The sequence below is a fragment of the Macrotis lagotis genome, chromosome 2, assembly GCF_037893015.1.
Source record: "Macrotis lagotis isolate mMagLag1 chromosome 2, bilby.v1.9.chrom.fasta, whole genome shotgun sequence".
NCBI lineage: Eukaryota > Metazoa > Chordata > Mammalia > Peramelemorphia > Peramelidae > Macrotis > Macrotis lagotis.
Window position 1 is genome coordinate 264,916,959 of NC_133659.1, and position 17,417 is coordinate 264,934,375.

Below are 17,417 nucleotides of genomic sequence, written 5' to 3' on the forward strand. Positions count from 1 at the left end.
TACACTGCTATAGAGCAAGCCTGTTTGTTGAAAGGAACCAATCAGGAACCTGCAGTGAGTCAATCTTGCTCACTCCTTTTACTGGTGTTCTCTGGTTGACCTTGCTGCACTGCCCTCCACATCCACATTGGCCCAAAGCAGCCTTGCTGTCAACTATGACTATAAAACATCCTGCTTCTGTGTCCCACCTATTCCTGGGAAAGACTGTCCATTCTTTTTCCCAATCCCTCCCAGAACTTCCCCTTTGTGGTTTTTCTAGCATAACTCTCCCCTGTACAGTCCATGACTGTGAGTTCCTTTGTATTTTGCACAGGCACATGTCCACACTAAGGTCTGATTTTCTTCCTAGGTAGTGAGGGAGATTGAGTTCAGGGACTAGAGTGAGAAAGAAATGAACTCAAATACAACTTTAGACACTTACTGACTTAAACCCTGGGCAAGCCACTTAATCTCTCTCTGTCTCAGTTTCCTCAACTTAGTTTCCCTAAGCATAAAATATTGATAACAATAACACCTACCTCTGAGGATAATAGGAGAATCAAATGAGAATATTTGTAAAACATTTAACACAATGACTGACAAGTATGAACTATGTACTGAATGTTCCTTTCCCCCTTCCTTCCTTCCTTCCTTCCTTCCTTCCTTCCTTCCTTCCTTCTTTTTTTCATTCCTTTTTTCTTCCTTGGTCTGAGACTTTTCCCTCTGTGTCAGTAGAGCAATGAAGAGTCTCCCAGTTTGGTTGGGTGATGCAGCAGTCATTGGAGGACTTGTTGGAGTCTCAACAGGATCTGAAAATTACTCCTATGATGGGGCCTGAGTGAAGCTAATGTTCCCTTCTGCCAGGAACAGGCTCCTAACAGGTTCTACCACTCCATTCTGAACTGTGCCCCCGGCTACCAGAGTGAATCCTTCTATGAGAGCTGGTTCTGTCCCCGTATTCTAAGATCTGCTCAAGGATCCATCCACCAGGGGCCCATCACTCATCCTTCATTAGAAATTCCAAAGAAAGAGAATGATAGTCCATAGGATAAAGACACTCATTTAAAATTGAAAAACTGATGTGACTTCTCCTTTTCTCAGAAAATCAACGAGGATGTCTTTGGCGCATTTGTCCATACTCCAGTTCTAAAAAGATTTCCAAGATTATGTAAAAGATGAGATTATTTTTTTATTTCAGATGCTTTCTCCTTTGCCTTATACCAAGGAATTCCACCAAATCCCATGTATGCCCCAATTTCTATATAAAATATCCTAAGCAGTTCCTTTGACACAAATCTTAGACAAAGCTCTAAATGCAGACTTTAGGGAGTATCCATGCATACCAAAATGACAAGTTAATAATTATCACTACCAAAACAAAATTTATGAAAGTCCAACAAAGAAGAATTCACATTATTTATCATTTTTACTTATAACAGCTCTTAAGATCCTAGAGCACAGGCAAATTTCTTTCTAAATGCTGAATGTCCACACTTTGCTGTCCAATTCAATCCCCGTGAGACAGCTACATCAAAAGAAAGAGGAAGGCCATCTGATGAATCCAACAATCAATCAGTAAACATTTATTAAGTGTCTACAAAGTGTCAGTCCCTGTGCTAAGCCTTTATTATACCAAAAATGCAAAAGACAATCCCTCTAAAAGAGCTCATATTCTTTTTTTGTACTTATTTCTTAATTTTTTCAGTAAATAGCTCTCAAATGTTTTCAGTAAATATCCCTTTGAAAAGTTAATTGATGTTAACTAATTATCAATAGGATTGCCAACTGATTAAATTTATAGTAGGTTGCTATTCTGTGATGGGCAGCAAGGTGGAGTACAGTCGATAGAGTACAGGCCTAGAGTCATGAAGGACTGAGTTAAAATACAATCTTAGTCAAAAGGAGGAAATAACTGCTACTGAAGATTGATACCAGAGCAGCAACCCACTTGTGCTGAAAACAACAGCATAACAACTTCAACCCCTCTGGAAAGGCAGTGCTTTGGTCCTACCCAAATGGTGTTGACAAGTATGAATTGGAAGAAGGACCTGGGTTTATTTAGGTTTCATGTGGGTTTTGTCTAGGATCCCTGATTCTCTTTGAAATCCTACATCCCTCTTGAATGATATTTTCAGTATCACAGGCTCAAGAGTCTCTCAGTCACTGTATTCAGCATCACAAGGCTGTCTTCAGACAACTCATGTATTTTTTTCTGGCTTTGGCTTAACTGAACTGTCTTTACTCATCATGAAATTTGCCAAGAAAGTTGGCCTCACCCTGAAGCCAGCACTAATTTCCAGTGATGTGTTGCCACCTTAACCTACTTGTAATAAACTCCTTTAATTGTCTTTCATCTTGCCTCCTTAATCAGGGTGAAAGCCACTTGAAGAATTTCCCTTTCAACAAATCCACTGGGATAGAGAGTTAATTCAAGTTTCTCACTCTATTTTTGGACAGCTCTAATTATTAGAAACTTTTTTTACAAATACTGACTGAAATCTACCATTTTGTGATTTCTGTGCATTGCTCTATGTTCTGCTATCACCACAAAGGTTAAGAAAATCTAATCTATCCCTTCCTGATAAGCCTCATTCTAATATTAAAAGATTAAAAGACATTTCAAAATCAAATCTAAAAAATTATTGATTTACCATTTTGCAATATCCATGCTTCTGTTCCTCTCCATGACTAATAACATTTTTACAGAGATTTAAAGTTTATGAATTGTTTCACTCATATTATCTCAGATGAAGTCAATTAAAGTTTCATAGTAGTTAAAAATGTAAATGGATTTTGGATTCCAGTAGAGGTTGTATGATTATTCATCACATGGATTTGCAAAGAAGTTTCTACTTGAATATAGACTGGAAAAGGATTGAACTCCATTCTAGTTCTGAAATTCTGTGATTCTCTGTTTCTTTGGTCTCATTTATCTATGAATTATGCTTTACTTTGGTTTTTACCTGTTAAAGATTGTGATGATGTTCTGAATTCTAATTGGCCTCAACTTTGAGGAAGATTGATTTCAATCTTATCCAAACTCTACCCTTCTCTGTTAGTCCTTGATTCATTGGTAAATCAGTTAGATTCATGGTGGATATGTCTAATATAACACTAGGAAAGTTGAATGCATTTCCCCTCTCCACAATTTAACTGGACTTTGGGAAAGAGGAACAGAAATTGAGTTTCCTTCATTCAGGGGGAAGTGGAGAAATGTAACATTAAGTAGAACTTGATTTCCACATAACTAGGATGTAGAGTACTCAAAAAGCAAGGAAGAGCAATCGAAGAGAGGTTAAATACTGGGGCCCAATGCAGTCTCAGTAGTTTGAGCAGTTCGACTATTCAGACAACATGAAGGTACTCCTTTTTCTGGGATTCATGTTTCTCCCCATGGTAGTACATGGTAGGATCATGGAAAGATGTGAATTTGCCAGAAGAGCAAAGCAGCTAAATCTGGATAGTAAAATCAGCCTGGCTAACTGTAAGTCTGATCTTTGAATCTCCACAGACACTACAAGAAGGGGACTAAATATAAGAACAGTTTCAAAGAATTGCATAATTTGTTGTTCTTGGGTTTTTTTTTTAATTTCTTGGGATGTATGCTTATTTCTGAAGTGGGAAAGCTCACACTGAAAAGTTAACCATCAGATCACCCCAGCAAAGTAATACTTCATTGTTGTTGAGACATTTCAATTTTAGCTCCCATATTTGAGGATTTCTTTGCAAAGATATCAGAGTGTTTACCATATTATTCTACAGCTCATCGTGTTTTACAGGTAAGGAACTGTGGCAAGCAGGGATAAATGATATGTTCAGCTAGACACCACTGAGATCAGGTTTGAACTCAGGTATTCCTGACTTTATGGACAGTACTTTATCCACTGCACTGCTTATAGACTGTATCATTGATAAAGGAGGAATGTGTCAATTCAGGATTATTGGTTATATAGGATTAGATATAAAATAATCACTATTAAAATAAATTCTTCACAGGGGTGTGCTTGGTACAGGGGGAGAGCAATTTTAATACCAAAGCTAAAAACTACAACCCTGGAGATAGAAGCACTGATTATGGAATATTTCAGATCAACAGTCACTTCTGGTGTGCTGATGGCAAGACACCAAATGCATCTAATGGGTGTAATGTCAAATGCACAGGTAAGATCAGCTTCATGGATTTGGGGCACAATAAAGCTGCTCAATAAAGTAGAAAGTTAGGCAGGTTAAAAGTTTACACAATGGGAAGAAGTTTTAGAAGGTCAATGAGAAACTCTTAGTTCTAATCAATTTTCTAATCCTGTCTCATCATTCCCAGGTCAAAAAAGATTACTTCTTCTTTGGAAAATGTCATTTCTTGTCCTGTTGACTGGAATGTAATTTATTAAAAATAATCATCATGAACCTTCAAATTCTCTTTTCATTTTAGGTAGCTATATAAATTAGTTTCTACAAATGAATGCTCTTAGGCTAGAAAATGCCTGAAATTGAAATTTTTATCAATACAGATAGATCTTATTAGTCCACATTAGAGGAGTTTAGAAGTAGATCTCAGAAGCCATCTATTCCATAAACCTCTTTTCACAGAGGGTTAAAAGTACAGTCTATGAAGTAAAGTGATTTGTCCAAGATCACAAGCAGAAATGGAGAGGGAGGAAGGGTCCAAAGTGAGATCTGAACCTGGATCTTTCAGCTCCAGAATCTGAATGTGGGAGGTATAGCTATGCTGCACCTAACCCTGACTGTTTTCTGTGACCAGTGAGTCAAATTGTAATTTTTTTCCAAGCTTTTTTCCTATGTGGTCAGTCTATTGGCTAGAAGGATGAGAGTAGTGGTAGAAAAACCTGGGTTGAAATCCTAAATCTGTCACAAACTTAGCTGAGCAACCATACAAAAGTCACTTCACCTCAGACAACTCCCAAGAATTCATCTCTCCTTAGTTTGATTTAAGGATGAGTTAACAGAAAGAAAGAAAGAAAGAAAGGAAGGAAGGAAGGAAGGAAGGAAGGAAGGAAGGAAGGAAGGAAGGAAGGAAGAAAGAAAGAAAGAAAGAAAGAAAGAAAGAAAGAAAGAAAGAAAGAAAGAAAGAAAGAAAGAAAGGAAGGAAGGAAGGAAGGAAGAAGGAAGGAAGGAAGGAAGGAAGGAAGGAAGAAAGAAAGAAAGAAAGAAAGAAAGAAAGAAAGAAAGAAAGAAAGAAAGAAAGAAAGAAAGAAAGAAAGTCATTACTTTTCATTGACTGTGTTCCTGATATTTTAAATGGATGACCCTCATCATGCTGTCTTGTACCTGCACACTGGACTTGTAGTCAAGACACATGGCCCAGAGTGCTGATATTAACATTGACTATGTATTTGACTATGAAAAATTCACATCTCTGCTGTGAATCTCACATTTTTCCATCTGAAAATGGGAATAACTGCCTGCTTCATAAGTTATGGAGAGAAAATTTTGTAAATTTTAAAGTAATATAGAAATTCAAGTTGGTTTGATTAAAGTGCTATGTTCCACTTAGGTCTGGAAAAAGATGAATGAGAAACTAGACCTTTCTCTCTTACAGTCCCATTTATCTGAAATTTAAGATTATAATTTTATAATATTGTTTCTGCTATAAAAAGGACCGAGTTTGGTTTTGTTTTTAGATAAAATGGGCTTGAAACTTTTTATGTCTTCTTTCACTTCTCTTTCAGAACTTATGGAAGATAATCTCATTAAAGCTGTAAGATGTGCAAAGAAGATTGTAGATCAACAAGGCATTGGGGCATGGTATGTTTTCAATCACTAAAAAAGAATAATTCATTTCTTTCAGTGAATATGGGAGAGGATACTCAGAGTTAAAATTAAGTCCATACTAATATTTATTGTATAGCTGCAATATAGACTGGTTAGGATAGGTTCATATTAGCAAACATTTTTAACAATATTCTATAAGACAATCTCTCATAATAAGAATCCTAGGGTTGTACAGTGTTGCTTTCCAAATCCTATAAAATAATACTATATCATTGAAATTATCCAACAAAGAAGTACAATGTTGGAATTGCCTACTAGGAGGTTTTGTTTTGAACTACTAATCAAGTGATCATATAAGTCCTTTTTTCTCTAGAAGACAGCCTTTTCCTAAGTAATTGCAATATCCATTCTGGCCACCAAAAATTGCTCAGACTGAAGATGTTGAGGTTACTATGCCCAGCTTAATCATCTTCTGGTTGTGATATCAGCACAAAGCAGCTAGTATTAAGTTCATGATGGCAGGGTTCAAAACAGGATCTGAAAATGAAATATTGTTCAGAATATTAAAATGAGATTTCTAGCTCATACTATCACAAGAAGCCTCTAAAACTGTTGGGTTTTGCTCTTCTAATTCACTGACCATTACAATCACTGATTTAGAGACTTGGAATCATATGATTATAGAGGTTATAGTGTATGCATTAAGCAAAAAAAAGACCTAGCTTGATTCATTCATCTGAACTCTTTTCCTATTAACCTGTCACTTGTTTGGGTGCAGCTGAGGAGTAGCTCCATCAAACTCTTGGGAAAGGAACAATGTTGGGGCGTTCCTTCCCCTTCTGAGAATTAGGATCAAAAGAGAAATCTACTTTTTTCCCTCATTAGCACTAGAATTTATGATAGGTGAAAGAACAGAGAATCATTTCTCCTGATTGCTTCAGATTTCTCTCTGCTCTCTGGTGAAGACATTTCCTAATTATGTTGGCCTTTTTGCTATATGTCCTATACTCAAAGAGTCTCCTCATTAAGCCCTAATTTTTTTCTAGTGCAGCTCCTAATTTCTTTCTAGTGCAGCTCCTAATTTCTCTATCAGTTCATTTGATGTCTCCCTTACTTTTCCTTCCTGTTTTCTTCCTTTGCTGCAAATCCAAACATCAAATTAAGTCAAGGAAAAAGAAAATGAAAAATATGAATCCTCAGTATGTGAATATCATATCTCATCTTGTTTTATAATTTCTATGATCATCCACTCCCACCTCATGAAGGATGGAGACAAATGAATTTCCCCTGTGAAAATAATATCTGAAAGTCTTTAGTAGGGAAAACACTCCATCAATTTGTTTTTGTGGTCAAGAATCATCTCTCCCCAGCCCAAAGGAAAACCATAATTTGAATGGAAAGACTGGCACAGATTACATAAAGTTTGCATAAAGATTTAATCAAAAAAGTTTGTGATATGACTATAAGGGTCTTCAAACTTTTAAAAGGAATATTTTATACCTCCTATGTATAGAGCACTGAGCTAGGTGTTGAAAAAGGGGGGGGGGGGAGATTCAATGAACAGGATCTAGGAGGTGGATTTGTCATAAACCCAGGGAGAAATAATTCAAAATGATCCCTAAGTCCAAAAGTAAGATGTAAATCAAATACAAATGGGGGGAAATCATTGTTAGTTCTGAAATTCACTGAAAGTAAGAAATAGTTGTTAAGCTGAACTTTAAGGGGAGAAAGGAGAGGATCAAATGGCTAAAAATGCACCATTCTATACCTCAGGAATAGTCTAAGCAGAGTTGGGGCAGGACAGCAATAGGAAATATAGAAAGGAAGGCAAGGGCTGGAAGTATACCTCTTGAGGAAACTTGTTTATGATGAGACTGAACAAATTGGGAGGGATGCCAGTTCAAATTTGAATGCTGTTTGGTAGGCAAAAAGTAGTCTTTATGAAACTCATAAAACAAGAATAATTTAAATTCATGTAACCTAGAGTTTAGGTGCAATTTATCTTAATGTATTCAGAAGGCAGGACTTTAGCTGAGACTTGAAAGAAGTCAGAGTAACCAGAAGGTAAAAATGAGAGAGTTCTTGATATGGGGGTGAGACAGAAAAAATGCTGTGCAGTTGAGAGATGCAGTGTATTGTTCAAAGCACAGTTTGCCAAGTAGTGATACTGAATAGGGAAAAAGCAGCAAAGAGTATAAGATTTTAAAGAACTTGGCAAGGTGGGTTTGGACCAGTTTGTAAAAGGCTTTGAATGCCCAACAGAGGATTTTGAATTTGATCCTGGAGGTAATTTGGAACCATTGGATTTGTAAATTGAATAGGGCATGACATGGTGAGATTTGTGCTATAGGAAGATCTTTTTGTAAGTTCACTAGAGGATAGACTAGAATGGGGAGAAATACAGGGAAGGAGATCAATCAAAAGCTGTTGTCATAATGTAGGGATAAGATGATAGGAAACTGCTCCAGGATGATAACAATACCAAAATAAAGAAGGAAATAAAGATAAGAGATATTACAAAAATGGAAAATAGATGACTTGGCAATTGATTAGATATGGGGGAATGAGATGTAGTGAGGGGTCAGAAATCACTTGTAGGCTTAAAGCATGGCAAAATAGGATGATTGGGGTGTTTTCTATGATAGTAAAGATTGGTGAAGAGTAGAGTAAAGGAAAACTCCTTCAATTACTTTTATCATATGTTTTGAAATAGATATCTTCGGCACTAGATAACATGTTCAGTAAATACAGTTTATAAAATTCATTTCAGTAAGAAAAGGCATTGCATTAGATGCTTCAGATAAATTCTATTTCTAAAAAACAATCAAATAGGAGGGAAAAGATGAGCATTCAAATGGTTATGAAACAAGATCAAATGTATTAGGTGAAAAGGAGATATACAGAAAAAAGATAACAGTTGAAATTTAAAGGGAAAATCATTTTCATTTGGGTAGGTCTCGAGAACTTTCAGGGAGGTGACAAGAGATGAACCTTGAAGGAGAAGGGGGGATTTTATGTGGTAAAAATGTCAGGGTAGAGGTGAGTGAACATTCTATGCATGGGGGACACCAAGATCAAAAGATCAGAGATAGTAGACATTGGGACAAAAACAAGAGATGCTGAAGAGTCTAGCTCTGATCAAAACATAGAATATTGGACTCCTTTCTTAATGCCCCAAGACTAAGAATCACAGAATTTCAGACCCGGTAGAAATTTTTGAAATCCAAATGCACAATCCTCTTTTAAAAATGAGAAATCCAAGGCCTAATCAGTGAGTCCTATTGGGACCATTTGTTTTTTAAAGGGTTTTATACTTTTGTGAAATAGTTCATTGCATTTCAAAAATATTACTACATGTCTCCATATTCATGCATATAAAAAAAATGAACATCTATCCAAAAGTAGTTTTGTTCATTTTTTCATTGCTTCATTTCCCCTTCTCTGTAGGGTGGCCTGGAGAAAGAATTGCCAAGGAAGAGATGTTTCCAGTTACCTCAGAGGCTGTCGTCTTTAAGTCCTTCAAGTCATCATGACTCCCTTGACTATAAAGAAACTTTTTACAAATTGAATATTGCATTTTTCTCCCTAAAAAAATCATTTTCTTAAAGTTGCCACAGAATAAAAAAGTTATTTGTCAAAAGACTTAATGTTTCATAATAGTCTCATGTCTGGCTACAATTTTTGATTTCCAGGAACACTCAAAGGAAATTATTTGGTTATCAAACAAACCTCCAGAATATTCATGTTTGAATGTGAATGGATAATTTAGTATCATGAATACAGACATTCTGCATTACTAAATAAAATATGATTCACATCTTAAATTGAATGTGTATAGTAAAGTGAATTTTCCTTTACCAAATAGGTAACATACATAATAATAATAATGTTATCTAAATAACTACTTATGCAAAGTGTGTAAAGAAAAGACTGATTATATTGAAGAATCACATCTGAGTTAAATACAAATATCACATAAATATGTTTATATACATTTTGCTCAAAGTTATGATATTCTACTTTCTCTTTAAGAAAAACAATCAAAGATTGTGGATCAGATCATTGAGAATGATACCTGAGAAATTTATGTAAAGGGTTGCCTCCTTAGTGACTTGGAAAATAATGTGACTTTGATATATCAAATTAGACAAGTTTTTCTCCCCCTCTGCTCACTAAAAGTTCATGTGTATGAGAGGGGGGAAAGCCATAGTTAGGTGAAGAACTTAATTTAGCTGAGCAGTCTGAGTTTCTGCCATACTTCGCCTTCTGAGACTTCTTTACAGACTCTTCTTTCATTTCTGTAGAATAGCTGGTATCCTTAGAAGACATGTAAGAGACTTTTTTAATTACTGTAGGATATGTGAAATATCCTCACAGATGATCTACATGTTCACATATTCTATTTACAGGACTTCCAGATTTTGAAATATAATCAAATATTCTTAAATACTCTATCATCTCACAGAGGCCAATTCCTGTAAAGAAGATGAAAGTTTTTGGCCATCAATAACAAAGAGCTATTTATTGATACTTCCCAGTCTGCAACTGTCAATCTGGAGAAACTGTAGGGTATAAGCCTTTATGAACTGTTTAAATATTACTTTATTATGGCACTGTTCTCCTGTTACAATGCCAATTTCCAATGGGGCTAAGGACTTAGAGGTGATGGCATGTCGAAGAATATCATCAGAGGAGGTTGACTTTTCAATCCACAGTGTCTTAAATTCAGCCAACTTTAACATCCACTCTGGTACATTCCATCGCTAGTCAACAACCACCATCAAAAATCTTTTAAAGCTATCTATAGTCATATGAAAAACTGCTCTAAATCATTACTGATCAGATGAATGCAAATTAAAGCATCTCTGAGGTATCCCCCACACCTCTCAGATTGGTCAATATGACCAGAAAGGATAATGATCAATGTTGAAAGGGATGTGGAAAATTTGAGACACCAATGAATTCTTAGTGGAGCTGTGAATTGATCCAACATTTCTGGAGAACAATTTGGAATTTTGCCCAAAGGGCAATAAAAATGTGAAGAGATCATAAAAAAGGGTAAAAACATTACTTGTACAAAAATGTTCATAGCAGTTCTGTTTGTAGTGGCAAAGAATTGGGAATGGAGGGGATGTCCATTAATTGGAGAATGGCTTAACAAACTGTGGTATATGTATGTGATGGAACACTACTGCTCTGTTAGAAACCAGGAGGGATGGGAATTCAGGGAAGCCTGGAAGGATTTACATGAACTGATGCTGAGCAAGATGAGCACAACCAGAAGAATATTATATACCTTAACAACAACATGGGGTAACAATCAAGCTTGATGGACTTGCTCATTCCATCAGTGCAATGATCAGGGATAATTTTAAGGTATCTGTGATAGAGAGTACCATCTGTATCTAGAGAAAGAATTATGGAGTTTAAACAAAGACCAAAAATTATTATCTTCAATTTTTTTTAAAAAAAATTTGTTTTGTGGGGGCAGCTAGTTAGCACAATGGATAGAGCACTGACCCTGGAGTTAGGAGTACCTGGGTTCAAATCTGGTCTCATACACTTAACAATAACCTAGTTGTGTGGCCTTGGGCAAGCCACTTAACCCCATTGCCTTGCAAAAATCTAAAAAGAAAAGTTGTTTTGTGTTCTACATAATTTTTCTATCTTTTATTTCTTCCTCAAGGATATGTTTTTTCTCTCAACATATCCAATTTTGATCAGTGCATAGCATGGAAACAATGTAAAGATTATCAGATTGCCTTCTGTGGGGGAAGGGACAAGGGAAGGGAGGGCTTTGTAAAATTCAAAGCCTTACAAAAAAATGAAAGGTAGAAATTTTATTGTATATAATTGGAAAACAAATAAAATATTTATGTAATAAAAAATAAATCTTTTAAGGTCCAATCATTTCTATCATTATTATGCATCTATGAATGTCATCTTCAGGATCAGCACCAGACTGTGTAGATTGCAAAATAGATAGAACATAGTCCCTGGAGTCAAGAGGACCTGAGTTCAAATCCAATACTTGCTAGCTATGTGTGTTTGCCTCACCAAAAGAAAAAGATCCACACCAATTTTTACTTTAAACCTTGTCCAACCCTTCTTGAGTACTTTCCTGCATAACTGCTTTAACTATTGGTCAGAATAACCTGGTCACTATAGGAAATGGTATATACAGGTATATATCCAACATCTATCTTCTTCTCTCCTTTTTGGTCCTTTCTCTTTCAGTCAGTCCCTAATATCTTCTTGAATTTTCATTCACTTAATCATTAACACACTTAGACCTTTCACTCTCATACTCTTTCCATGTTCTAGGAGTCATAGAGAAGAAACCCCAGAAGACACTGCATCTCTGACCTTACTCTCTTCTACTGGATCCTCTCATATACACCCCACACTGGACCAGAAGGAACCATACTTCTTGTTCAAAATTGCCAATTACAGATTCTCTCTTGTCATCACTCAAACAAAACCTTCTCCTGTAAAAGTTTACTCTATTGTAATTGATCCCTCCTCTAGATCCTGTTCCAAATTATCTAGCCACATTATAGATATCTGGATGGAGGAAAGAGAAGATAAATTAGAAATAATGCAAAAATTAGATTAAACACAAAAGGTATCAATACAATCAACTCTTAGAAAAAAAATCTAAAATGCCTCTCTTACCAAGATCACTTATCATTCCATCTTTACCTGTACTTTATTAACATAGTGGATGTCTAAGACATGCTTGCCAAATTGTTATATTAGAAGTGATCACTACACCATTGATCTATGAAAGATTGTGAAGAAAAGAGAAGAGGCTATAGTATCAAGGAAGGACAAGTGTCCTGATTTTGACAAAAGAGAATATGAGAGAGGCTAATTTTTTTTGTCTTCATTGTACCCTTCAGTCCTCTCCTCTTCATGTTTTGCAGGTTACCACATTTGCTCTGATTTCATTACCCTCATTTCACAATCTCAATCCTCAAATTCAACTTTATCATCTCATAATACTTTGTTCCCTTATTTTATCACTATTCTTGTCTTGTGAAATCCTAACCCCATATGCAATTCCTTCATCATCTGTGTTTTTCACTCCAACTGACATGCTAGAGGAAGTAACAAGATCAAGTTGGCTGGGTCCAATTCAAATGTATGTGTTTAAATATCAACTAGGTACTCATTATTGTAAAACAATCTTCGTACCCTTCTCAAATTAATTCTCTTTCACATTTTCTGGAGCAGCTGTTCTAAACTATCTCTTCTCTTCTCAAATCTGTCACACCATCTTTTCATTCTTCCATTTTAGTAAAGTATCTGAGAAATTTACTGAGAAAATAATGGACAATTACCATGAACTCTCACTTTTCCCTTTTTTTAGGTCTCAAAACTCTTCATCTGCTTCCCTCACTCTCTCCTCCTTTATTCCAATTTCTGTTGAAAAAAAATGGATCACTTCTTTACCAATAGCAACTCATTTATAATCTCAGTTCCATTCCTTCCCTTCTTCAACAAATTGCTCTAATAATCATTCTCATATGATCTATCTAAGCCTTAGTATCTCCTTATCTATCAGCTTATTCTTTACTCTTTCTTCTAGGTTGCTTCTTCCCAGAGATTTTTTTTCTCCTTCAAGGACCTGTCCCTTAAAATTAATGGAAACTCATGTGAAAATACCAAGATCTCCCCTCTTCCCAGCTCTTGTCAAATCTACCTCTCATCCTAGATGTGGAGTATTGAGGAATCAATCTCCATCAAAGGGCAGAGTCCTAAACAAAATCATCTTGACCCCAGCTGCATTAAGATGAAGACAAGTTGTGTATCTATGGAGCAGGTATGTCAAGGTACACAGTAGAAAGAGTGGCTTTAAATTAGGATTAACCTTAGGCAATGGAATTTTAACCTGTTAGGCTTCTTAAGACTTTGTATAATGCCTAGCATGTAGTATATGTTTAATCAAGGTTTATTGACTGTTGATTGACTTATCTGAGCCATCCCTCTACTATACTTTTGCTTGCTGATAAATGTGATTCATTGGACAAGTCTGGTCAAACACTAAAAAGGCAGAAACTTCCTCCCAAGAAATACTTCATCAGATGTATATCAGAAAGGGGACAAATTGTAATTAGAGCAGTTGGACAATATAAAGGTCCTCCTTCTTTTGGGGTTTCTCTTCCTCCCCTTGAATTTGTTTAAGTTCTGAAAAATCATGACATGAAGGGCTACAATGGAATTAACCTGAATGTCTATAAGTTTGATATCCTATAGATCCTTCACAGAAGGGAAGGGCTAAGAACAGGGGTGACAAATTCAAAAAATTTGTATTTAGATTTTCTTTGACTATTAGCGTAACAAAATAGAATACTCAGTTTAAAGACATTTACTGAATCCCCTAGAAACTGTCAACCTTTGTGAGTTCAACCTTAATAAAGAATTAAACTAACATGGGGCAGCTAGCATGTGAATTCCTTTCTTTTTCAGTAACCCTAGATTTCTATCTTTAATTGGTTACCCCAAATGCCATCAACAACAGTATCATCAAAACCAAATTTTAAGGAGCAAGCTTTAGGATTGGAGGGAGGGAATTCAAGTCTTAATAATATCAAACATGAATTATTGTGTCCAGAATCCACTGAACAAAACCTAGTTTATCTCCCTCTTTAGTTGCATAATCTGAGTCTCAAATTTTCTACTAAATTCATAGCCCCTGATCCAAGTTCCTTCTACTTTAACATTTAAGTACAGAAGTTTTCCAGTATTGCTGAATTGAGGGGTGCGGGTAGGGTGGGTGGGGGAGCCTTGCTAAAATGTGTTGAATTTGAAAAGGCGGTATCAACAAGAACATATTTAGTTTTGTTTTTTTTTCCCAAAACTCAGAGATTCTGGCACAAAAGTCACTTCTACCTCTATAAACAGCTCCTCAGAAGTGCTCCTGCATTTGAGTTTAGAAGGTTCTAAGCTGAAAGTAAATGCTTCCATCCCTAATGCTGTAATTACATGATCCTCCATAATATTTATATATCAGAAGCCCCTTCATATCTCTAAACTTCAACATATAAGAGAACCTTTGAACTTACTACTGAATTTAACATGAAATTGAAACAGCACCAAGAAAAAGGAATTATGAATGAACCTTTTGTTCTTGATGAATGATATTCCCCCTCAAAGAGTGAATTTGGCTAAAGGTTCAATTACCTAGAGAGCAAAGATCATAGATCTACAACTGAAAAAGACTTTGAAATTAATTATTACAACTGGCTCATTTTTAACAAATGAGAAAAACTGAGATATCAGGAAAGTGATTTGTCCAAAGTCATGCAAGCTTCAGAAGTGTTACTAGTTTAAATTCTGATTGAGGGTGTGGTTGCAAGATAGAAGGAATTTAAAGATAGAATCATGCCATAGGTTCAGTATCTAGGCAAAGCTCATATTTACTAAATGTGAGGGACATAAAGTTGGCAAAATAGATTTTCTTTTTCCTCCAAGAAGCAAAATTAGGGGGAAAATTAAAAAACAAAAAAATAAAACCTTTCTAAAATTAAAAAAAAGCTTACAATTAGATTGAAAAGACACAGCTTGGAGGCGGCTAGGTGGTGTAGTGGATAAAGCACCAGCCTTGGAGTCAGGAGTACCTGGGTTCAAATCTGGTCTCAGACACTTAATCATTACCTAGCTGTGTGGCCTTGGACAATCCACTTAACCCCATTGCCTAGCAAAAAAGAAAAAAAGAAAAAAAAGAAAAGACACAGCTTGCATCCAAATGTGTACATTATAAGCTAAAAATTGTCTATTGGGGGGAAAAAGAGTTCCAAACAAAGAACTTTAGGGTCAATTTGAGTAAGGGAAGAGCACATTCATCTGGAGCAGCAGAGGACATTTAAAAGGAGTGGTCACTAGCAATGGCAGAGGCTCAGAAAGGTCACTGAGGACACATAATGGGAAAGAGTCACTGGGTTTGGTCTCTGTTATAAATGGCTCATGAATACTTAGAGTGATTAAATTTTTAAATCTCCAGAAAGACCTGTGTTCAAATTTGATCTCAGATACTTACTAGCTCTGTGACCATGAGGAAATCACTTAACCCTGTTTTCTTCAGTTTCTTCATCTGTAAAACGAGCCAGAGAAGAAAATGGCAAAATACTCCACTATCTTTGCCAAGAAAAGGCCAAATGGGGTCACATAATTATATACAACTGAAACAATGAAACAAGAAAAGCTATAGTGTTGGGAATGACTATCTCAATTTCTGATTCTCTTGTCTGGTATATATATATATATATATATATATATATATATATACATGCTAATTATTAGAAATAATATATCAAAGTGGACAGAGATCTATTCTCATGAAACTAGGAAGAACCTGAGTTCAAATCCCACCTCTAACCCATGGCTTCCTCAGTGGTGTCCTAGGCAATTCTCAAAGACAACCAACTCCAAAATGGTCTTGAGGTAACTGCTTCATGTGAAGTTCCTTTTACCAAAGAAATCACAGATATAGTTCAAAAATAAGTAAAATAATAAAACAAAATTCTTATCCTTCTTATCCAGTCTTTACTACAATTCTCTGTTATGCTGACCTTGATCATAGTATCACATATAGCATCACAAGGTGAAACAGTAGAAGGCATTAAACTATATTTTGCAACAATAAGGAGAATAAAATCACAAGAAATTACAGGCATGATTCAAAAATAAATAAAATAATAAAACCAAAGGCTTATCCTTCTTATCCAGTCTTTGCTACAGTTCTCTGTTATGCTGACTTTGATCATGAAACAATGTGAAATATAGTATCACAAGGTGAAACAGTAGGGAGTATTACACTACATTTTGCAACAATAGGGAGAATAAAACCACAGTATTTTGACATCTTCACTGGGAAATTAAAAGTTCTAAGAAATAGAACTTTTATATAAACTTCCAATTGATCTCCTTCTTACAAGTAAACTGAAGCCAAGTAAACAGAACATTTAATGACAGAAGTCACTTTCCCAAAGAGAGGTTTGCAAAGGTTGATGAAAACAGAAAAAAGAATTCTTTCCAATACAATGTCATAAAGGTTCATGTAGTTGTAATGGATAATAGGATTTAATCCCTCTCATGGACAAATGTGAAAAGAAGCCCAGAAAATTTAAATGATTTGATCAAGATCTGTGGCATTTTAAGAGATATAATTTCTGTATAATTTAATCATTTAATTAATAAAGCTAGCAAGATTACTAATATAAGGATGAGGGGTGGCTAGGTGGCACAGTAGATAAAGCACCAGCCCTGGAGTCAGGAGTACCTGGGTTCAAATCCGGTCTCAGATACTTAATAATTACCTATCTGTGTGGCCTTGGACAAGCCACTTAACTCCATATGCCTTGCAAAAAAAAAAAAAAACTAATATAAGGATGATCATTTGGCCATCTCTCTTAGAGTAAATGTTCTTGAGGGGGCAATCAACTCTGATTGGTTAGCAATTAATGAAAAAAATAATATTACAGTGAGACATTGAACTATATTACAATAAGGCTCTTGGATTGAATTACACAAATCTTGATCAAATAGACTTCTCAACATACATATAAAAGAGATAATTTGCTTCTAGCCTATATCTGTCAGACCCAACACAATGAACAGAAATCCTTCCTTTGGCCCAAACTTAAAATTCCTTTTATGGTCTGATTAGATCTTAGCCTGAGTAAAAATTTGAGAAAGATTTCCCT

At 35.6% G+C, this 17,417-nt stretch overlaps 1 protein-coding gene, 1 long non-coding RNA gene and 1 pseudogene across 2 annotated transcripts in view; 1 reads left to right on the forward strand and 2 right to left on the reverse strand.

Moving 5' to 3' along the window:
• The window catches only part of LOC141511680 (uncharacterized), a 51,444-nt gene that overhangs the window by 31,044 nt on the left and 2,983 nt on the right, over positions 1–17,417 (reverse strand). The gene's annotated exons all lie outside the window — the stretch shown is intronic.
• LYZ (lysozyme) lies at positions 3,241–9,349 on the forward strand. Its single transcript, XM_074226115.1, has 4 exons — positions 3,241–3,463; positions 3,976–4,140; positions 5,667–5,742; positions 9,157–9,349. Exons 1-4 carry the CDS (start codon positions 3,334–3,336, stop codon positions 9,221–9,223), a joined length of 438 nt encoding a protein of 145 aa, XP_074082216.1. The 5' UTR covers positions 3,241–3,333; the 3' UTR covers positions 9,224–9,349.
• LOC141510882 (mitochondrial enolase superfamily member 1-like) lies at positions 9,938–12,808 on the reverse strand (annotated as a pseudogene).